At 38.6% G+C, this 23734-nt stretch overlaps 1 protein-coding gene across 1 annotated transcript in view; it reads left to right on the forward strand.

Annotated features, from left to right (window-relative positions):
* The window catches only part of CCDC83 (coiled-coil domain containing 83), a 48016-nt gene extending 25912 nt beyond the window's left edge, over window positions 1–22104 (forward strand). The window contains exons 6-12 of the mRNA XM_046637881.1: window positions 445–612; window positions 6644–6735; window positions 9165–9233; window positions 14378–14499; window positions 19212–19291; window positions 19822–20024; window positions 21755–22104. Of these exons, the coding sequence (XP_046493837.1) occupies window positions 445–612; window positions 6644–6735; window positions 9165–9233; window positions 14378–14499; window positions 19212–19291; window positions 19822–20024; window positions 21755–21916 (896 nt within the window). The 3' untranslated portion in view covers window positions 21917–22104. The remainder of the gene's footprint in view (window positions 1–444; window positions 613–6643; window positions 6736–9164; window positions 9234–14377; window positions 14500–19211; window positions 19292–19821; window positions 20025–21754) is intronic.
* The last annotated feature ends 1630 nt before the right edge of the window (window positions 22105–23734 follow it).

The following is a 23734-nucleotide window of genomic DNA, read 5'->3' on the forward strand; positions in this document are numbered from 1 at the left end:
AGGACCATGGAAGGGCGTAAGTTGAAATAGCTTTGCCCAGAGGCATAATTGCCAGAAAAATGACAATTTACTAATAAAAAGTATATGTAACATAATATATTGCACAAAATAGGACCCTTACCAAGCTGTCACAGGAATAATTTAAACTTGTGGTTTCCTGGGCGTATGAGTTAATTGCCTGTTATAGCCCTCAATCACAGACCAAAACCACATATCTACTTTATAATTGGAAGTTTAATTTTACTTAGATTTTGAGTTGTGGGGGATAGATAGATAGATAGGTAGTTTGAATAGTTTAAATTTCCTTAAATTGTAAATATAAAATCGTATTTATGAGGTAACAGTATTTTAATATCAGACCTTAACTTCATAAAATCAGATTGCAACATTTAATGCTTGCAAGGACAATAGAAGTGATATGGTGTCTTGATTTTCTTTCAACAGATATGCGCATGCAAATAAGTAATGCTGAGAAACTATTTCTTGAGAAACTCAGTGAGAAGGAATATTGGGAAGAGTACAAGAATGTAGGGAGTGAACAACATGCTAAACTCATTATCTCCTTACAAAATGACATCAATACAGTTAAAGAGAATGCAGAGAAAATGTCAGGTCAGTTGCAATAAAACTAGTTCAAGTTCAGTAAAAAATCTTTAGAGGGACAGACATTTAGTGAAAGAAAAAAAATGGGTACTCCCTGAATCATGCGTTACTCTCTGCTGTGAGCACAAGCAGCTATGAGCCTAAGGGTAAAGGTGGAGGGAGGAAGTGAATGAACTATTCCAGGACCACCTGTGAAACTGAGAAGGGGAAGTAAGGGATTGTGGGGTGGGGGAGTTGTGGAGAAGCCCTGTGACCAACCAACTTTGAGAAAGAAACTTCATTCAGTGGATGGTGTCTGCATGTCTGGAGAATTCCACAGAAGTAGGAGGGTCCTGTAGGGTTATAGCAGAAAAAGAGTCCACCTGAGGTAAGCTAAGACAACTAAGCCAGGCTGTACAACCAGAATCATTACAGTAGTCCCCCATTATCTGTGGGGTCTATGTTCCCAGACCCCCAGTGGATACCTGACCCTGCGAATAGTACTGAACCCTCTACATATTATGTTTTTTCCTATACATACATACTTATGATAAAGTTTAATTTATGAATTAGGCACAGTGAGAGATTAATAACAATAACTAATAATAAAAAAAGAACGATTGAAACAATATACTGTAATAAAAGTTACTGTAGATCTTAGCAACCTCAGTATATGATTTTTTTAATTAAGTCTAGAACTTTCACATTTTCACTTAAAAGAAGCACTTTATGGCTTCTCTTTGGCATATCTGAGTTACCAGCATCACTACTCTTGCTCTTTGGGGCCATTATTAAGTAAAATAAGGGTTACTTGCACACAAGCATTGTGATGCCCCTGCAGTCGATCCCGTAATAATAGAGATGGCTACTAAGTGACTAATGGGTGGGTAGTATATATATTATGGACACACTGGACAAAGGGATGATTCACTTCCCAGGCAGGATGAAGCAGTATGGCTCAAGATTTCATGACCCTACTCAGAATGGCTTGCGATTTAAAACATAAATTGTTCATTTCTGTAATTTTCCATTTAATGTTTTTTGGACCAAGGTTGGCCACAGGTAACTGAAACCACAGAAAATGGAACCTTGGATAAGGAAGGACTACTGTGTAGAGAAATGCCCAAATAAATGCTAAATTGTAGTCAGAAAAAAACTGGAGAACAAACGTGAGATGGGAAGTGGAGAGGGTGTGGAGCAGGACGGTATCGGGCATGGTGAAGCTTACCAGGACTAGATCTGGGGACCATGAGGCCACCTGTCACTGAGGCAAGCATGGTGGCTTCAAAGAACATCAGAGATCCAGAGACAGGAAAGCCATAGGACAAAATAAATGGGAGAAATCTGACCCAAAAGAATTCTGTGGGTGGATGACTGTTCTGAGCCCAGCTGGTGATGATGCCCTATGTTGTGGAGGAATTCAGGTGGGTTCATTCCCATTTTCCCCTGCTGGGGCCCGTCGGACATGGAAGCAGAAGGGGCCATTCTGCTTCTGGGCCAATTTTTGTGTAAATTTCGCAGCTCAGGGCCTTTGCACCACTATGGTAGTATAAATTTGGCCCCAAATCAGTCTGGGCTTGGAGTTCCAATTTTTCAAAATGTTCTCTTCCCAAAAGAAAAGTAGAGAATAAAAGTGACACTCTCCTACTCCGGTCTATTCCCCCAGCCACTCACATCCTCTCTCTAGATAAAACTAGTATCACCAGTTCCTTGTGTAGCCTTTCAGAGATATCTACGCATATATAAATATGTACACAGCATGCTACAGACAGAATTTTTAACTTGCTTTTTCATGTAACAATATGGACTTCCTTATAGATCTGTATGTATTAGTACTTCCTCATTCTTCCAATGGTTACTTTGTTTTCTAGTACTAGAAATTTTTTACCGGGTCCCCTACTCATAAGCTTTTAGTTTGTTTCTTGTCTTTTACTATTATAAATAAAGCTCCAATGAATATCCTTACATATACCTCATTTTACTTCAGTGAGTATCCTTGTATTTATGTAAATCTCTAAAGAGGAATGGCTGGCCCAAACAGTCCATTTATTTTTGCTTTGACAGTTGTGACCCTCAATAGAGGTTGTACCAAGTTCTCTCCCCTGGCCTGCATGAGAATGCCTGTTTTCCCACATCTTCAACAACAGGGAATGTTAGCCAACTTTTTGTTCTTTGCCAGACTTATAGGTACAAAACAGCATCTCATTGCAGCTTTAATTTCCGTTTCTCTTATTATAAGCCATAGTGAATCTCTCTTCATAAGTTCAAGAACCATATGAATTTCCTTTTCTGTGAACCATCTGTTCACATCCTTCGCCCATTTTTCTATTGTTTTGTGAAGCAATTTACATTTTAAGGAAATTAGTTCAACTGTGATAGAAGTACAAAAATTTTCCACTTTTGTCTTTAGTTTGTGGGGTGTAGTTATGAGAAAATTTTGCAGTTTTATAGTGCCCAACTTATCAGTCTTTGATTTATGATTTCTGAGATTATAAATAAATTCTCCAACATTTTCTTCTAGAATTTTTATGGCTTGATTTTTCTATTTAAATCTTTGATGTGTTTGGGTTTTTTGTGAGGTAGGAAACCAACTTTATTTTTTGCCAGATGGTTTTCCTGTTGTCCCAACATCATTTATCAAATAGTCCATTTTTACCCTACTGATTTGAAATGCTGACTTTATCATACTTTAATTTCCCATGTGTATTTTGATCTCTTCCTATACTTTCTATTCTGTTCCACTGATCTGTCTATGTATTTGTGTACCAGTACCACACTTTTAAAATATTTATTGTTTATATTTTATGATATATCTGATATGTTTAAAATTTTTTAAATAATTTATCCAGCATTCCTTCATTTTGCATTTTTAAAATAGGAAGAGTGATCTTCTCATATAAACTTAATTCATTATCTTGATCTACTCTATGATTCAATGAGTTAGGGATGGCTTTCGAACACACGCTATGCCTGAAGAGATTGCTACCTGGCCAGTATTTCCACCTGTCCTTGTTCAATTTTCTGCAGAGGGGGCTGAAAGGAGGCCATACCACAGGAGCGGATCAGCATGATGAAGCTGTGTGACACCCAGAGTGTGTGAAGAGTGGACAAGACTCCCAAAAAGCTGTGGTGGAGTGAACCAAAGCAGAGCCAGACACAATAGGGAAGGCAGAACAATACAAATAAGTTGCAGCCAGCATGGTCTTGCAGTCAGCTTCTGCGAAATGACCACATTAGAGTAGGCATCTGAGCAGCCAGGAGTGTAAGGCACGAAGTCATAATCTCCCAAGCTCCTACTTGCGATGTCTCAAATTTTAATGAGAAAGAGACTTTTACATACTCCCCATTTCTTTGTCTATATTCACAAGTGAATGGTTAATAGTTGTTACCCAAAGCATCATCTGAATCACAAAGGAGAATAATGAGATTTTCACATCTTCCTTTGTGCTGGTTACTTTTCTTTTAAGAAGAAACAGTCTACAGAATTTTATATAGAATTTGGAACAGAGTTGGATGTTATTATCGCTTTTTCAGTATTAATATGGCAATAGAAGGAGTTACAGCTTTAGTCAGAGTGTATTTGGTAATCTATTTTTTATGATTTACAGCAGAGCATTAATAGTTAATGTTATCAAACTCCAGGTTTTATGGTTTCAGATACTAAGAATGTAAAATCCATTATAGCTAAACTCCTGATCCATTGCAACTTTTAGATTGATTGTTGTGTTTTGTTGGGTAGAAGTTTCAAACAAATAGCCAGCATTAGTCTGATGGACTAGGTCTTGAAGTGAAAAAGAAATTCCATCAGAAATGAGATTGGAATGATTAAAATATTTGAGTAGGGGGCTGGCCCAGTGATGTAGTGGTTAAGTTTGCATGCTCTTGCTTCGGGAGCCTAGGGCATGCAGGTTCAGATCCCAGGTGTGGACCTACACACTATACATCAAGCCATGCTGTGGCAGCATCTCGCATACACAACAGAGGAGGATTGGCACAGATGTTAGCTCAGGGACAATCTTCCTCAATCAAAAAGAGGAAGATTGGCAAGAGATGGTAGCTCAGGGACAATTTTCCTCACACACACACAAAATTATTCAAGTGGTTACTTTGAATAAGAGGAAGAAAAATACAAGTTATGTAGATGAGCATACGTAGGTTAAAATAATGAAGACTTCCATTTTCTTATTCTCCAGATGTCAAGTTAGACTAGTCTCCCAAACCTAATGAATTTTCTTGTTTATAAACCACTTCCTCAGTCAGGCACTCTTGTTCCAACCGTATTAGGACAGAAACTGACCTCTCCCAGCCTCCTTCCTGGCCGCTTCACAACTTGGGAGAGCTCTCCTCTTCTTTTTTTTTTACTCCCTCTTCCCCTCCCCACCAAAGTTGCTGCTGAAGTGCCATCATTTGCTGCTGCTACCCTGATGCCGAAGCCTCAGATCCCTGTCCATCAAAAACTTGCAGTTTGCCAAATTTGATTTTCTTCAAAATATTTTCTGTGGTGTCTCAGGGACTGCAGTAATATAAAGATATGGAAGAGAAATTTTTACACTCCATTTCAGAGTTTTCATCGAACAGGAGAGCAGTTATGCCAATACAAAGTACAGCTGAGGGCTGAATAACTCCTGCCTGGCTCCCTGGCCCCCTTTCCAGAGCCTTGGCTCCGGGTCTATTGAAAGACCAAACTAGCATATCTCCTTCCCTGTAGCCTAAGATCTTAGAGTTCTGCTTTGGCTAATTTGTTCTGTGGAGAATATTTTCCCTTTGGAACAGTGTCCTAAATAGCAGTTATGTTCCACAGCATGACTAGTACAACACTATTTAGTTACAGAATAAGTTAAATGGGTCTCTGTGGACCAGTCCAAAAATCTCGCAACCATATTGTCAACATCATTTATATAGGAAATACTCTCTGACTTCCAAATAATTATCATAATTATTATAACACAACTAATGGGGACATAGAACATAGATGTTATCATAAAACACAGCTAACTTTTGATTATTCTCAGATGAACTCATTTGTAGTACAGTTCCCTTCTGTTGCACGTGCCTGACTACTTCCCTTTATTCAATCTTTGCTCAAATGTTACCTCCTCAAAAAACCTTTCCCTGATCAGCCTATCTAAACTAAAGAATTTTAGTTTTTCTTCATCACGTCGCCACCTGAAATATTATTTATTTGCTTATTTACTTATTTATGTTCTGACTTCTCCACTACGATGTTCACGTCATAAGGGCAGGCAACACTCCCAGTGCCTTAAATGGTGTCATGCATGTTAAAAGAGCTTGATGATGATTTGTTGAACAGAAGATTGAACAAACTGGACTCATTTATCCAGCTTTATTTCTCTCCACTCTCTAAAGCAGCCTTAATGTCACTGCACCTTGCTTTCCTTGAACAGGGATATTGATTATATGATCTCTAAGCATCTTTCAAAGCCTAAACTTTTATGATCCTTTGCTTTCTCAATTCTGACATTTATAACCTAAGAAAATCTGGAGAGGACAGAGAACCCTGCACTTCTTTGTCTCTGTCCACCCTTCTTGCTCTGAGTCCAACTCAGAACCAGGTCTACTGACTTTCACAGCCCTCTGCTCCTCTCTCTCCTCTTCTCATTCTGTCTTTCCTGCCCCAGGAAACACATACCAAGAATACTGGAAATTTAGTTAGATGGAATCAGATGTCCAGGATGCTATTCGAGCAGATAATCAAATCTTTATATTCTGTCGTAGAATCAGAAGTTGTGCGATATGAAGGGTAGATGGCCGCACAAGTACTAAAGTGTTGGAAATTCTCCCTTTGGAGAGACAATCCTTTGAAAATACAAATAGCCGTGGGAGAGATATCATCTTAAACTAATTCACATTGAAGTGTTAGTAAATTATTGGAGCATTTCTTCTAATTGGAGGTGCTAGATGCTTCAGTAAAAACGTACCCTGAGAATTCAAGGAAAACAAATGTGTAGAAAGGAGAGGTGAGGATCATGGAAGATAAGATTTACTAACACCATAGTTTTACCTAGTGTCCTTTTTAAAGCTTCTAATTTTCTTTTTAAAGAACAATATAAAATCACTCTGGAAGATGCTCGAAAGAGAATAATCAGAGAAACTTTGTTGCAACTGGACCAAAAGAAGGAATGGGCCACAGAGGTATATTTCAATTTTCTTAAAAAAAAAACGAAACGTTTTCCCCTATTTTCTCTTGTGGTATATTATAATGGTTAAGAACTTGGGTTCTGAAGTTAAGCAGTTTAGTTTAAATCACAGTTCTACCACTTACTGGATGTATAAACTGAATTTTTTACTTGACTTTTCTGGGCTTCAGTTTCCTAATCTATAAAAAGGGGACAATAATAATATTTACCTTTAAAGAATAGTATGAAGATTGAAGGAGATGATTTAAGTAGCACAGTGCCTCATAAGGAACAAGAGCTCAGTAAATTATTATTCAGTTATTTTTAAGTATAATAATAATGGCTACAACAATTATTAAATAAAAGTTTTGGATGAATGAAATATAATTTGTCTAAAAATTACTTTCTTACATTTCCAAACCTAAGAGAGAACAGTGTACATTGCTCTAGTTTTAAAAATTTGGGATAAAAAAACGTTTGAGGTTAAATTTCCAATCTTACGTGTTTTCTAGTGCCTTTGTTTTGGACAAAACGTCTGACTCTCTTTTCTTTTCACTGTCCTTCTCCTGTCCCCAGAGCATCTCCTAAATCAGTGAGGTCCCCACTGGTACATCCCTTCTTCAGAATCACAAGCGTCTGGCCTTTTCTAAACTTCTTCACTGAATTTCAGTTGCTACTGTTTGTTGCTTCCCTGTTGGTTCAGTTGTTCTTCAGTGCTACTATCCCATTACATGATTTTTACTGATTTACACAAATACAGAGGATTATGGAGAAGTGACCAATGGTTTGTCTGCCCACACAATTCGGCCACTTTGTATATTCACTTTGAGTGAATATGACTAAATGGTGAAATCAACAATTAAGTGATCTGACCATAGTTAAGATGACTAAAAATGCACATGTAGATCAAACATGCTTCCAGTATACATATTTGATATATAACGAGGACTACTCCAGATACCGTTGCTAGCACTTTGTACTTAAGTCTCTCAACAAGCCTGTAAGGACTCACTAATGAGGCACAGAGAAATTTTGTGACTTGCCGGGGCAAGTGGCAGAGTAGAGATGCAATTCAAGATGTCTCCTTCAGATCATTGCTCTTAATCATTACATTTCTTAATCATTTTCCAATTCTATACATTTTCTTTTCTCTGCATAATGCTGACCATCCACATGTGGGAATGAATTTTCCTCATTTCATCTGGCTATTTTAGCATATAGTTTACTTCCTATATTCCACTGTTGTGCAACCTAGGCTGCATATTGGAGTCACCTGAGAAATTTGTTTAACTCAGGTGGTGCCTGGGTCCCACCCACAAAGATGCTCATGTAATTGGCCCGGGCTATTACCTGGGCTTCTGGAGTTTTCAAAGTGGCCAGGAGACTCTAATGTGTAGACAAAGTTGAAATACACTTCTCCATTGTTAGTGAATTAAACCATTAGCCAACTAACTTCATTTATGAGCAACTTAACTTTTGTTCAAATGAAATTCTATGTTCAAAGACACTTTAGAATTATCAGTTATAGCTGGAATATAAAAGTTTCTGGTTCCTAGGAAATGTAGATTTACTCTTAGTTTAATTAACATGATTTACAGAAAAGAATTTTTATTGCAAATCTTCCAACTCTAAAGACTTAGATAAATTTACCCTTAACATATTTTAAATTATTTCTGTCTGTGTTTATGATCTAGAAGATTTTTCCTAATTTCACTTCTTTTGGTTGTGCCCTTCAGTTACTGAATATTGAATTTGTAACATGGTATCCATATAAAAGTACCTCAAAGATAAATACAATCTGTCATCCACTGTAAAGTTCCTTTGAGTGAAACAGTAAATATCCAAGTAATTGAAAATGAATTTACATTTTATTTGAGCCTACTGACAAAGTAAGCCTTTTCCTGTTTTCCTCATCAAAATTCCTTTTTCTAGGAGACTGTCTAGCTACAGCCTGCTACCCTGAACTATTTGCTATTAGGTTTATAAATATGTATATTGTTATTGCTGACATGCAGAAATCTTTCCATTAAAAAGGTGGTAATATAATCTATTCATGCTTTTGGTATATGTTGGATTATGTCTGTGACCATAAACTTGAAGAAAGTTTGATCACTGCAGTTTAGCCATCTTAATTGTGGAGCGGATCATCTAATGATTGATTTCACCATAGCAGTCAGACTCAGTCATAATAGAGGCCAAATTGAATGGACAAGCTATTGTCTAGTCTCTAAATTGCCTGTATTAGGGAGTATAAATCAGCAAAAACAATACAGTAGGATAGCAAAGAAGGAACAACTGAACCAAAAGATCTTTTGGTATTTTTCCAAAGTAATTGAAAAACATAATTTAAAACGAATGATCAGATAAGTTGATTGTGCATCAGCATTGCTAAAATTGTGAATCATCTTGTGACAACCCTTCCTTAATACAGAAACTTTCTTTCAGAACGCTATAAAGTTCATTGACAAGGGCAGCTGTCGAGAGATCTGGGAGAATGACTGGCTAAAAAAAGAGGTAAGTGGAATTTTTAAAAACAATTTCTTCTTTCTTATTTTTTTTTAGCTGGAAATGACTTTTATTAGTGAGCTGAAGTCATGGGAAAAGCATGGAACTGTGACTGTATGAGGTAGGAGAAAATTCGAGTGGAGTCCTAATCCTGTTACAAGCTGTTACTCAAAGAACACCATAAATAATTTCAATAATAGCCAGAAGTCATTTTTGTTGTCACAATTCAGACAGTATCCTCAAATGTATGAACATTTTTTATGCCATAAAACTGATCTGGCCTTTCTTAGGACCCTACTTCCTTCTGGGTTGTGGCAACAAAGCTAAAGGATTATTCTAACCTCATTCTCTGCTGTTTCAAATTGCCTCTTTGGAATGACATGGTTTCCTTTGGATAAACATTTAATCTTCTAAATTTCCTTTCCTCCCCCTGCTCTTCTCTAAGATGGACCCTTGATGTACAGGGAGGTAGGGCTTACATGCCCTCTTGTGGGGCATGTTACTAAAGAGGGCTCAGATCTAGGGGCTTTCCTTCAGATCCTTGCTCCTTCTGCATTTCTGCTGTGGAAAAGTGTTTTGATCTGCTCCCTGCACTGGTGACTTCTGAAATGGACTGCTCTGGCCTTTTGGACATTGTGTTGCAGCCAACACCAAACCAACAGTGACAGCCATTTGTCAATGGTCAAGATGTCCCCGCCCACTGCAGTCTCTACATCCCATCCCAGCTTGGTCCTCAGGCTGTCTCCATACCTCCTCCTGGAGAGTATGCAGGAACTAGGGGACCCCCTGTGCTGCCTTAGACTCAACTGTCCACCTGTCTCCCTATACCAGTGCTACAGGACTGCTCTTGCTGGATGTGAGGACTTCTAGACCTTCTTTGTTATGAGGTACTGCCCTGTTTCTGTTATATTGTACATACTAGTCCCTCTGCCCTTATCTCCTTACTTCCTTACCCATATCTGCCTGGAAAACTCCAACTCATTCCTTAGGCACAGACTCTGATTATCAATTTCGTTGTGAATCATTTTGTAACCCCTCCAGGAAGTCTTGAGTGCTTTTTCCCCAGTGCTCTCTTGTTTCATTGTAATCCTGCTAAAATATGTTGAAATTGTTTTTGCATCTGTCTCTTCACTGAACAGAGCATGCTATACCTTTTCAACTATATATCCATGAAACCTAATGAATAATCTATGTTCATTAAATAGTTATTGAATGAAAGAATGTCCATGAGTGTAGATATATTCATTGGAGGGGTGAATCAAATACATGGCTTAGATGATAGGTCAAGATTTGAGAGCATGTTCTTGGATGACACAGACAGATAATCTTTGGTCCACATATTACAAGAATGCTACAGAGGATGTGAAAAACTCACAACTTTGAAATTCCCTTTACCTCCAGGCAGGTAGCCACACAACCTTTGCTTAGATGCCATCTGTGAAAGAAAATTCACTATCTTTTGACAGAATTCACTTCAACTACATAAAGCTCTTGTTAGCAAGTTATTTGTACATGATTCTCAAAGGTGCATCCTCAGCACTAACTTGTGTGTGTCCTTAGCTCTGAATCTGTATTTTTCTTTGTCTGACAAATATTTCCACATAGATGTCCCAAAGGCCTTTCAAACTCAACGTTCCTCAAGCAGAACTCATTAAACTTCCCTTAAATTTTCTCTTCCTGCATTCCTTTTTCACAATCTGCTCAGACCCCTGAGGTAAAAATGTCACTGTCAGCTTTCCTCTTCTCTTTTTATTGCCCCCTATTTGATTGAATAGAGTTGGTGAGTCTATGAAACAAGGATTTAAAAATTAGTATGCTTTCTGTGATATCGACAATTATCTTTAAATTGCCTTTATGAAGTCATGGTGAATAGAAGCAGTCCATACTATTTCCAAAAACTAATCAAGATGAATCCCCAATTTTAAAAAATAAGTATCAATTTAAAAAAACTCAAAGTTAGCTTAACAGTTAAAGAATATTAGGGAGGAATTCCATTCTTTTGCTTTTATTAAATACAACAGTATGATCTTAAGATAATAATTTAACAATTCAAATCTTAAATCTTGTAAGATGCATAGAGATTAGGTTTCAAGAAGATGACTACAAAAATTTATATTTGACTGATAAGAAAGGCTGTTTTGGTGCCTTGGTCCTTCCTACTACAGGCATAAATTATGTTTTGTTTTGTCTTATTTTTTACTTTTCATAATTCAACGGAAATAAAAGACAGAAAAAAGTCAAGTTTAATTGAATCATGAGCAAAAAGCTTAGTAAAAAAGGATAAATCATTTTAAGGTAATTCAATAGATAAATTTCTTTGTTCCAATAAATATCCATTTTACCATTATTAAATTTACTCACAAAATTAATTAAAACCATTTCTGGTTATAAGTACTATCACAAGAATTGAAAATTGCCTGGAAATAGAACAATGTATGTCAATTAATTTCTTTGAAGAAGGTTTAGAGTGGGTCACTTCTTAAAAATTTCTCCATTTAACTAACTCCCAAGAATAACTAAAAACTTAGATCCTCTGGAAAGGATATGAGATGTCCTATACATGACTGTCATTATCTGGCTTTATTTAGCGTTCTTATTAGGAAAATGAAGAAAATTGACATTTCCAAATGACTTAGAATAACTTAACAAAGGGAAAGCCAGAAAAACTAGACAAAAGGATTCAAAGAGGTTAGCAATCAGAGTTTCGAGTGTGGGGAGGCATAAGGCAAACTTGGATCTGGCAGGGGAAAATCAAGAGCATATATTTAATTCAGAATCCTAGGTCCCTGACTTATAAGAGTTTTAACTAAATTGTCTTTCCTAATTTCTTAAGTACATTTCTTGGGTATTTGGGGAGGAGCTGGGATGGGGAGGAAGACGTGGTCTTCTACTTCCTCCTTTCCACTTTCTTACCCCAGAAATCTAAACATATTTGTATGGCTATGAAGAGGAACTAGTTTTCATTTCCCTAACATTTCAAAATGCTGGAAGGGAGATAGCAGTTCATGATAACCTTGCTTATACTCTAAGACGGTAGGTGATGTCACAGGATATCATTAGCTTGAAAGATTGGACTTAAACTCCTCCAAAAGGGCCCTCATTACCAGCTTTGGAAGGAGACCAAGAATTGTGTGTTCTGCCTCCCAAGCATGCCAAGCCTTAGGTCAAACATTTCCAAACATCCTTTAATTCTTTCTGTTTACAACCTCTAACTATAATTCCTTTCTCATCCTTTGACATTTGAAAACTATAAACTTTTCCTTAAGGCATTCAATACTGCAATCAAGCTGATTATCTCTCACCATACGAGATCCTAATGCACAACCCCTGGCTCTGTAATTTAGTATAATGGACTTAAACTGTTTTGCTAAATTGTTTAAGGCAGGTAAATAATATATGCTTTTCTTTCTAACTCCAAGTCACCAGCAGCATTTGAGCCTTTTCTATGGCACTGGTATTGTTTTATATTACAATTATTTGCATATTTGTTCACTGGATTGTAAACTCTTATGAGGGAAGGAGCCGTGCCTTATTCACTTTCGTATTCTTCTACATCTAGCACAGAACCCTGCCCATAGAAAGAATAAAGCATTTATTAAATGACTTTTGTGATAGAGATATACATGTGGTAATATACTGAATGCTTCCAGATTCCAAAATATAATAGTTAAATCTCAATTACAAATCAAAAATGTTGGTCATGTCTTTCTGAGTACTCATCTCGGTTATACTCTTGGCAACTCCTAACAAGAGATACTGAATCTAACCCCCTGAGCCTTTGTTTCATCATATTCTCTCCAGACACTTACCTTTTCCAGTTTACCTTTCTTTATTCACACCAGCCTATCCCTTTCTATTTTATACTCTTACTTCTAATTCTTCTATTGTCCTCACCTCTCCCCGTGAGCACCTCTCGATCCCGCACCCGTATAGCTCATGCAGTTTTGGGTGGGCAGAAGTGAGTTGGGGGTTATATCTAGTAGCATTCTTCTATATATTCTTCCAACTATCAAGCCTTCTTTAGACAAAACTTATCAAGACACTTCTTAAAGACTGATGGGAACTCTACTAATAGAACCAGCAAATTTTGTTCATATTTGAGTTAACCATATTTCTTCAGTAAAGGTAGTTAACCCTTCTATATCTATCAATGACCTTCCATCTCCTGCAAAATAAAAACCAGCCTCTTTAGCATTATTTGGCTCTTCCCTAATTGTCCAGTTCCTCTCCTACTTCTTCCCACTCCCGCTTTGTAGATACCCACACCAAAATAATTGTGCCTTTTCACATGTGGTTCCTTCTGCCTAGAATGCACCCTCTCTTGTCGGCCTAGAGAATCCCAACTTGGACTTCAAGATCCAGATTAGATGTCATCCATTCCATCAGTTCTCCCTTACCCCCTCATACCTGGCAGACAGAAGGTGAACCTCTGTCTCCTCTCACAGCAGCTTCCATTATGCTTGCATCACACTGTTCTCTGTTTTTATCACCATCTTTCCCACTAGGCTAAGAGATCCTTGAAAGTTACAGTATTTTGTTGATCCTTTGTTTCAAAGTGTACTGTAGTGTCTGGCACGTAATAGGCATACAGCACAATTGAATGAATGAATGAATGAATGAACAATATTTTATCTACCTGATATTTCTCAGAACTACCTCAGCAGTCAGAGAAAATATAATTATATTATAGAGGCTGATACAAAGGACTACTATGCCTGTACTTCTCTTTTTAAAAATGCCATGTTATAGTATTTTTTTCTGGTGTTATTAGTTTTCTGTGTTGTTTATAACTAATCTTAGCTAGATCTTCATTTAACTACTCAAATACCATATTGATAAATAAATTAGTCTTATTTTCTTATTTATCTCTGCCTCTAGCTCATATATAAGTCCCGTGATGTTTTTGAAGGGTAAGGAAGGACAACTCCTGCCCTTCAGCACTAACTGCCTAACCATGCAAACAAGTTCTGTAAATGACCGGGAAGAGTCTCACCCATTCCTTCTTAGCAGAGGAGGACAAAGCAAACCCACTAATAAATAATATAGGATGGATCTTCCCCTTAGGCAAATGCACTTTTAGGAGCTGAATTTCTTAAGGCGAAGCAGAGCTAAGTCACTAGGTACCAACATCCATTCTCTTCTTCTGAGAACAGATTGCAAATCACAAGAAGGAAGTTGAAGAATTGGAAAACACTATTTATGAACTGGAAGAAGAAAATTTGGTGCTTATTGAGCAACTATTCAACTGTAGACTCGTGGATCTTAAAATACCCAGGTGAGAGCCATTAACATATCTAGAAAGTATTTTGTAAACATTTGTATCTGTAAAAAGTTGTTGTTTTTTAAGATGATTTCTTTAGTGCTCCAGCCAGATTGCAATAGTTGGAAAGAAAGGAACTCACAAAATAGCCAGGGTGAAGGTATAAGATTGTTACAGTTGATCATTGTACAGTGCAAACTTTGACTTGCAATGCACAGTATTCATAATAGCAAACACTTAACATGAATGTCACAACTGCTGACCTTCAGAAACCTCCAGGCCGGTAGGGGAAGTGCGCATGAAAATAAATGCATGACAGTGCCACTGAAGATACTTGAGGGCGGAGTTAGCACAAAGGAGGGAGTGGTCAACTTTGTGGTAGCTTCCTGGAGGTGTTCTGGATCTCTGGTTACCTTGTGGATATAGAATTGTTTCTTTTGGTAGTTAATGAAAGAGTCAAACTACTTTCTAAGCAGAGAAAATAGCCTAACATTCCAAGTCACATTTATTCCTGCACAAGAGAAACCAAATTTGCACATGGCTTTGTGTTTTAGATTATCTCTTTTCCTCACCTGACAAAAGAAGTCTCAGTATACTACTCTTGATCGAAACTAGGACCCTGGAATATAGAGTTAAAACTCAAAGTGGAGTCAGCCCTGATGGCCTAGTGGTTAAAGTTCAGCACTCTCACTGCTTCGGCGGCCCCAGTTTGTTTCCTGGTCACAAACCACACCATCCATCTGTCAGTTGCTGTGCTGTGGCAGCAGCTCACATAAAGAACCAGAAGGACTTACAACTAGGATATACAACCATGCACTGGGGAGCTTTGGGGAGGAGAAAAAAATACAAGGAAGAAGAATGGCAACAGATGTTAGCTCAGGGGGAATCCTTCCCTGCAAAAAAAAAAAGAACAGTTCAAAGTGGCATTCATAATTTAGACAAGTAATCAGTGTCAACGAAAATAATCCATAACCAATCTATAAATGAAAATTTGGGAGAGTTTATTCTGAGCTGAAATCTGAGGACCATAGCCTGGGGCCTTTCTTCCCGAAGGAAGAAAGGGCACCAAAGAAGTGAGGTGTACAGAGTGGTTATATACCCCCAGACAGGACGTTTCACATAGGATTGAAATCTCCCTCCCACACTAGTTACAAGATTGCCCTGTCGGCACAGCGCTTGATGGACACAGCAGGTAGTGGGTCTGCTCTCTCGGAGGGCGTAGCAGGAGGCAAGTCTATTGTCTTGAGCTGGGTGGTCACAGGTGAGCGCAGCAATCAGTTTCTAGCGTAAGGAAAGATGCTTAATCCTTAAAGAAATGCCAACGTTGGGAGGGGGAGGGAAGTTGCACCTTTATCTCAAGGGCCTTTGCTCTTCCATAGGGAATATCTAAAGCAGATATACAATGCATGCTCAAGGGCCACGGTCAGGCCCTTTTGGAAAGACAAGGTCAGGCCAAATTAGGTTTACACAAAATGGCTTCCTCATATACCCCAATACATCCTATTACTTGCCATTTTTATTTGTCATCAGAAACAGGAAATAATCTAAATAGCAACATGTTTAGGAAGAGAGAGGAAATAAATCACACAATTGTAGTGTGTACATGTGCAAGATGGGGAGAGAAATGTCTGGGTCTAGGAATTAAAGCAAAGAAGTTCAACATGGTAGAAAGGCCAGGAAAATATTCCAACCGAAGTAGTTCCTGTTGCTTGCATGGCATGGAAAAATGCTATTTGAGACATAATAAGGTATTTGTTGTTTACAAACTTTCTAATATGTTCTAAGAAGGCTGGATACAGGTAGGTTGTGAGGTTTTTGTTGGCTTGGATAAGTGATGGATGTCAGGATACAAGATTGGAGGAACCTGGGAGACAGTGCAACTACTTGATAGTGGAAAGCTGGGTGGGACAAGGTAGAGAAAGAGACCACCTGCCTGCCTTCCACAATTTACGTGTGCTGCCCTGGAGAGGTAGATACCAATGTGGATGATGTGGGCACCAAGGCTGAATGAATCATCAGGCTGAATGGACTCCTGTGTTTCCAGTCTGATGCCTTTGAGGGCCCCCGGGCGTGGGGGTTTTACTGTCCCCCCAGTAGGCAATGCTGGGTGGGGGTTTTACTGTCCCCCCAGTAGGCAATGCTGTCTTTTGCCAGCCCTCCTTTCTATGATCAGGTCTCCAGCTTCCACACTCCTGTCCTGCCTCTAAGACTTGCCATCTGCTGGTGCTGCCGCCTTCTTTGTAATCACGTCTGATCTCTGCCAGCTGTTGCTGGTGCTATGGCTTCTAACACTGTGCTACCTGCTGTCCACTATCCTCTTTTCAGAACTGGCCAAACCTCAGGAAAGAGCCACCCTCTAAACTGCCAACTCTGCTTCCTGCTTCAGTCAGCTCAGTCTGCTGTATTTGATCTGGTGCTGACATGGATGTGACGTGCTAATTATAACAGAAGGGAATTCCTTCACTGGCCAGAGAGAACTTGGCAAGGGCAGGAAGGGAGATGAGAAAATTTTAATGGGGATTTTCATGAAGTTGTTTGCCGTGTTGTATGCAATTTAACACTATCCTTTGTCTTCCCCACAAAAATCTTCAGTAAAATCCACATAGTTCATCAACACTTTGTGGGTGGTTTTCTTTAGTGAGAGATATGAGCGCTTAGTCTTGCTTCAGAGTTGGGAGAGATAAAGTCAAAATCTCTTCAAGGGAAAAGAAATGGGCAACATTTATAAGAACTGGGTTAGGTCTCCTGGTAGATGCTTCCATGGGACCTTGAACTTTTCCTTTGTAACTAGCATTTATCACACTCATGACTACTTATCTAATGTCTGCTTCCTTGCTAGATTGTAAACTCCTTGAGGCAAGTGTTTACGACATTTTAGAAAGATCTGCATAAAGAAACAAATAAATGTGTAAACCCTTAATTATCTGTCAGGAGCTTTTACTGTATCCATTTTCAAGTCAAAGAAATATAACACATTGTGTATTTTATGGTAACTGCCCTTTCCACCTCTTTGTTGAGAATTCAGTCCTGTATAATATTAGTAAGGTGGTGAGAAATAGACATGAACTGTCCCCAGTAGACATATTAAAAGTTCTGTTTTCCTATTTGGATGAAAAATGGAGTATTCTAGCTAGTAGTTACTACAGTTCCCATTCAGAGCTCCACAAACTGTTTCCCTTCACAACTCCCATAGAACACCATAGCATTTGTTTGACGCATGAGATGAGGTGACTGTCATCCAGAGGTGACTCCCTAGGGATTCCAGTGCCCCAGAACTGAGGCTGAGTGGGCCCATACCTACAAGTCTACCTAACACTAACTTCATATAATAAAGTTCTTTAAAATATTTTCTGTATCATTAAATATCAAGCGTTGTTGCCCTATGGTGGTACAAAAGTGACAACAATAACAATTAAGAGAGGGGCCAGCCCTGTGGCTAAGTGCTTAAGTTCACGTCCCCAGCTTTGGCAGCCCCGGGTTTCGCTGGTCCAGGGTTTTGCTGGTTGGGATCCTGGGCACGGACCTAGAACCACTCATCAAGCTGTGTTGAGGCGGCATTCCACATACCACAACTAGAAGGACCTACAACTAAAAATATACAACTATGTACCAGGGGACTTTGGAGAGAAGAAGGAAAAATCTTTCAAAAAAAGAAAACAATTAAGAGAGAAGTCAGATTTGTGAAGGTTATAGCATAAGATCTTAATTATTCAAATGGTAAAACCAGGAAAAAAGAGAATTCTATAGTCTCAGACATATCTATCTGCAGACCAGAGCTACCCGTGAAGCTAGCCTTTACTAACTTAAGTCTTAAGAAGATTTTACAGATATAAATATTGTATGTAGTTACATTATTTGCTGGAGCCTTAAGCAGTTTAAATAACAATTTATTCATGTTCTTCAAATAATTGACAGCCTGTAATCCAAGGGATTCACTTTCATTGCTGAGCTGCTAAGCATGAGGGGTTGTTTGCTTATTTGCAAAGGTCCAATTACTTCATGTTATCTTCAGGCAAACTTCATGGGAAAGCCATACGGAGCTTTCAAGGCATCATATTTTCCAACTGAAAATTCAGCGGGCATCTGAAAAGCAGAGCACAGAATTAAATACATGTGCAGAGAGCCGCAACAGCAGACAGACAACTCGCCCGGCTTGTAGCTAAGGCTGCCGCTCAGTGAATGCTTGAACCTAGATGTCACCCTGGATGCCTATTGCTCGCTGTCTTTCTCTTTTTCCCTTCATTTTAAAACCACCCCATTCAGGCTGCTGTCATTCGTCACCTGGATTACTACAACAGCGACCTAACTGGTGTCATGCTCACTTTCCTTTCTGGGACTTTAAATGCGTTATTCCCTTATCATGGAATGCCCTTCCCTCACCCTTAGCTCTTCCTTGGCAAACAGCCCCTGCTTCTTCAAGACTCAGCTCAGGTTTCATCTCCTCCTGGAAACTCTCCCTTACCTCTTAAAGCTTAATCAGATGCTTCTTCTCTCTGCCCCACAGCTCTTCGCACACTATGCTAATTACCCATCTTGGTACAAACCATCACCCTAAAACACCGCCAGCCTGTCGGCCACTTCACTGGGCCTTATGCTCCTCGGGGGTAGAAACTATGTCTCATTTTTGAACTATGTGTCTCCAGCACCTAGCAGCGAGATGGACACTAGAGAGCAGGTAGTACAGTCCTTGTTGACTGACAGACTGCTTTTCTTATTTGTTCATTTAGGCGACTATATCTTACCCAAGCTGCCGGACTGGAAGTGCCACCTGAAGAAATGCCTTTGGAGTTTCCAGAAACATATATAGGTATTATTTTATTATAATGATGATGGATTTTTTTTTTTTCAATTTAACAAACACTTACTGAGCATCTGTCATGGACAGGCACCTCATATCCAAGAGCTGTTCTGGGAATAGGTACATGCCAGCTCTCCTGTATTTCTCTTCTTCTTGCAGCACTTGTCCTAACTCATCTCCTTTGTCTTGTCCTATTTTCAAATCAAAGGCACTATGTTTCACAGTGAATTAAACAGATACTGGTGGAGAGGGACAGAGTATTGTCTACACTGGCATGGTTTGGGTTCCATTGTAGCCACCCAACCAAAATACCAACACGCACATAAGTTCCCATATGATTACTGCAATTGATTAGCTAACAGAAAGAAATACAACTTAGAGTTTCTAAAAATGAGACTCATTCTCACTTTAATACATAGATTCTACATTTCTGATTCTCAAACTTCTTTCAAATTAAAAATATGACAAAGTATTTATTTTATTTTTATTTGTATGTGTCCAAAATGTATACATAATTAATTTCTTTGCATTCATCCCAGGAAAGGCAAAATTGCAACCCACAGAAGTAAAACGTAGAGACACGATGAGCTCCTCAGCTGGGAGCAGTGCTTTACATGTTAGTCATGAGGATAGCATCCAATATGGCCAGTATCCAAAGATAGATGAAAAAGAGATCTCATGTATAGAGTTTGGGGCCTCTGATATGAAATACTTACTATATGAGGATGAGCGGGATTTCAAGGTAAGGTTCATGAGAAAAAAAACTTTGACTACTAAGAGAGTGCTATTTTATTAATTAATGGATAAAATTAGTCTAAAATATGGATATTGAAAAATTCAATTATTAGTAAAATGGGCTCACCATTCACATTTCTCATTCAACACTGTTTTCACACATACCCTTGCCCAGTTTGCTACATATATTCATTTATAAACCTCCATTACTAGTATACCACGTAAGTTATCTAATGCTACATAATAAATTACCCCCAAACTTAGTGGCTTATAACCATAATCATGTATTCTCTTTCAGGGCTTCTGTTGGTTAGGAATTCAGGAAGGGCTCCACTGGACAGTTCTCAGTCCGGCTCTCAGGCAGTTGCAGTTGGCTGGGGCTTCAGTCATTGGAAGGCTTGAATGGGGCAGCAGGATCCACTCCCAAGTGGCTCACTCATATGGCTGGAAAGTTGATGCTGGCTAAGCTGGGGGCCTCAGTTCCTCTTCACATGGGCCTCTCCACAGGGCACATTTATTGTCCCTGTGTTATGGTATCTGGCTTCTCCTACCCAGAGCAAAGCAATCCCAGAGACCAAGATGAAAGCTGCAGTGTTTTGTATGACTTAGCCTTGGAAATCGTCCACCATCACTTCCATCAAATTCTATTGGTTGATATAGTTACAAAATTCCACCCAAGGGGAGGGAGTGTAGCTCCTGCACCTTGAAAGAGGAAGGACTATCACATTGTAAGAAAAGGATGTGGGATAGGATATCTATTAGTGTGGCCATCTATGGAAAGTAGAAACTGCCACATATACCATTAGGTGAAACCTAGAGTATCAAGCCTTTTAATTTTAAAACCTTTTGGTACATTCCAATTACCCCCACATCCACCCCTTGATATTTTCCTTCTTGGTTCTATCAATATCTTTAAAACTTCTCCTAGAATTTAAGTCTGGTAGGAAAAAGAGTGATGTAAGAAAGCAGAAGAAATTGAATAAATCAACAAAAACCATTTTAACTAAGTACAGCTCAGTCCTGCTACTATCAAGTGACAATTTAAAGACTAAAATCCTAGTCTCTAGAGCATTCAAACACACCCAACAGTATCTTGGAATCATGATGCCTGGTATGTTACGATGATGTCAGGCTAATGGACAACCGTCTACAAAATTCCAAAATTGCATACCATTTGGTTGGATGAAAGACCTCCTTACTTTCCACGGAAGCTTGTGATGTGGTATAAATGGCATTATGTAGGCTATGGACGGAATTGTGTCTCCCCCACCGCCCCAAATTCATATGTTGAAGCTGTAATATCCAAGATGAGTGTATCTGGAGATAGGGTCTTTAGGAGGTAATTAAGGTTAAATGAGATCATAAAGATGGAGCACTGATCTAATAGGACTGTGGCCTTATAAGAAATATTTTACCAGTTAAAGAGCTTGCAGGGGATAGTATCTCCCCACTGCAGCTAGTTCCCCCATCCAACGCCCCGGAAGACAGGCCTGCCAGCCTTGCTGCCTGCTCTTTGGGAGATCTTGGCTACATGCCCCACAGGGTATATAAGTTTACTGAGCCGTTTTTTATTTACAGTAGCTCTCGTGTTTCACATGTTGTCCAGCATTCAGGCAATTAGAAGGGCAATGAAATCTGTCAGATAAAGGCCAACCATAGTAAAGAAAACCTAATCTACTGAGAGTGGCAACTTGCAGAATAACCTCTCCTCTTCTCTTCTACATCTGTTCACCGCAGTATTACGTAAAGTTGGGCCCCCTGGAAGTGAAGCTCATGAGTGTGCAGAGTAAGAAAATGCCCATTCATTTTCAAGAGAAGGAAATGCCAGTCAAATTCTGTGAAGATGTCAGGATCCCAGAAAGCCACATCACATATAAGATGATGAAGTCTTTTCTCTAAGACTGAAAGCTGCAAAGTAAAACAACTTTTCTTTATAAATTTTCTTTGGAAACTGAAGTATATCAGTTGCCCATTTTATTTACACTTTGGTCCATTTTTAAACCAGCTGTCATTTCTATGGGTCATAATTTCATTTAAAATCAAAGTTCCAAGTATCCAGCTATTCATTCACCTGGATGGCATGAGTGACCAAAATGAAAGTACCCTTTATATTTCCATATTCAAGTATTCAGAGGCAAGACGGTGAGCCCAATGTGGTCTCTGAGGTTCCTTACAGCTTAGAAATTCACTGATTAGGGGCTGGCCCCGTGGCTGAGTGGTTGGGTTCGTGCGCTCCACTTCGGTGGCCCAGGGTTTCTCTGGTTTGGATCCTGGGCGTGGACATGGCACCGCTCATCAGGCCACATTGAGGCAGCGTCCCACATGCCACAGCTAGAAGGACCCACAACTAAAATACACAGCTGTGTGCTGGGGGGATTTGGGAAGAAAAAGCAGGGGAAAAAAAGGGAGAAGAAGATTGGCAACAGTCATCAGCTCAGGTGCCAATCTTTAGAAAAAAAAATTCACTGATTAGTCCAGGATTCCAATATGAAATGGTTAAACCAGAAATTTTTCTAAGAAAAACTTAGCATAGTGCTGACTGCACATCTTTCCCTCTGAGGGTGCTGACTGATAGACAGCCAGTCCACAATTCAAGCCTGCTCTTCTTTAACCCAACACTGTTAATAACAAATACAAAACATTTTAGAAACAAATAGATTTGAAGGTGGTAATATGTTGCATAAAACTGTTCCACCAATAGGGAGATCCCTCTGCCATCAGCTATATCAAGTCTGAATTGCTGAGTCCTTATCCAAGGCCATTACCACTTCCCTCTTATGGGTACCACAAGCCAAGGACACTGTGACTGTGCCTGAAGTTGACATTAGTATTCCATTTTAAAGCTAGATCTACTTATAAAGTTTTTTACAAGAAACACCTTTTAAATATAAGGCCACAGATAAAGTGAAAGTAAATCCACCATGTCAACATCAGTCAAAAGGAAGGTGGTGTGACTAAACTATCAGATAAAGTAGACTTTAAGGTAAGAAGTAGTAAGAGAAGTAAAGAGAAATGAAGAAAAGCATTTCATAATAACAGATCAAACCATCAGGATGATATAACAATCCTAAATTTGTATGCACCTAATAAACATGATCTCAAAATACATAAAGCAAAATTTGCCAAACTAAAAACACCATGGAAAATCTTATGTATATCTTACCTCAATAAAAAAAGAAGAAAGACATAGACAAATTTACAGTCAGACTTGAAGATCTTACCACACCTCTCGCAATAACTGATAGATCAATCAGACAAAAAAAATCATTAAGGATATAAAAAGTTAAACAACTGTAGATACCTATTTTTTTCAAGTGCACATGAAACATTTACAAAAACAGACCATATGCTGGGCCATAAAGCAAGTCACAAAAAATATTCAAAAAATTGAAATGCATAAAACACAGTTCTCTGACCACAGTAAAAAATAAGCAAGATAATTCTAAAAAAACCCATGGTTGAAAGAAGAAATCACAAGGAAAAAATATTTCAAATTGAATAATAAAAAATATGACTTCAAAACTTGTGAGATCCAGCTAAAGTGGTGTTTAAAGGGAAATTTATAACTTTAAGTTCAGGTATCTAAAAGAAGAAAGGTTGAAAATGCAATCATTTAACTTTTTATCTCAAGTATCTAGAAAAAAACAGGAAAAATAAACTTAAACAAAGTAGAAGAGAGCCAGCCCTGATGGTCTAGTGGTTAAAGTTGGGCATTTT

The sequence above is a fragment of the Equus quagga genome, chromosome 14 (genome assembly GCF_021613505.1).
Source record: "Equus quagga isolate Etosha38 chromosome 14, UCLA_HA_Equagga_1.0, whole genome shotgun sequence".
Classification (NCBI taxonomy): domain Eukaryota; kingdom Metazoa; phylum Chordata; class Mammalia; order Perissodactyla; family Equidae; genus Equus; species Equus quagga.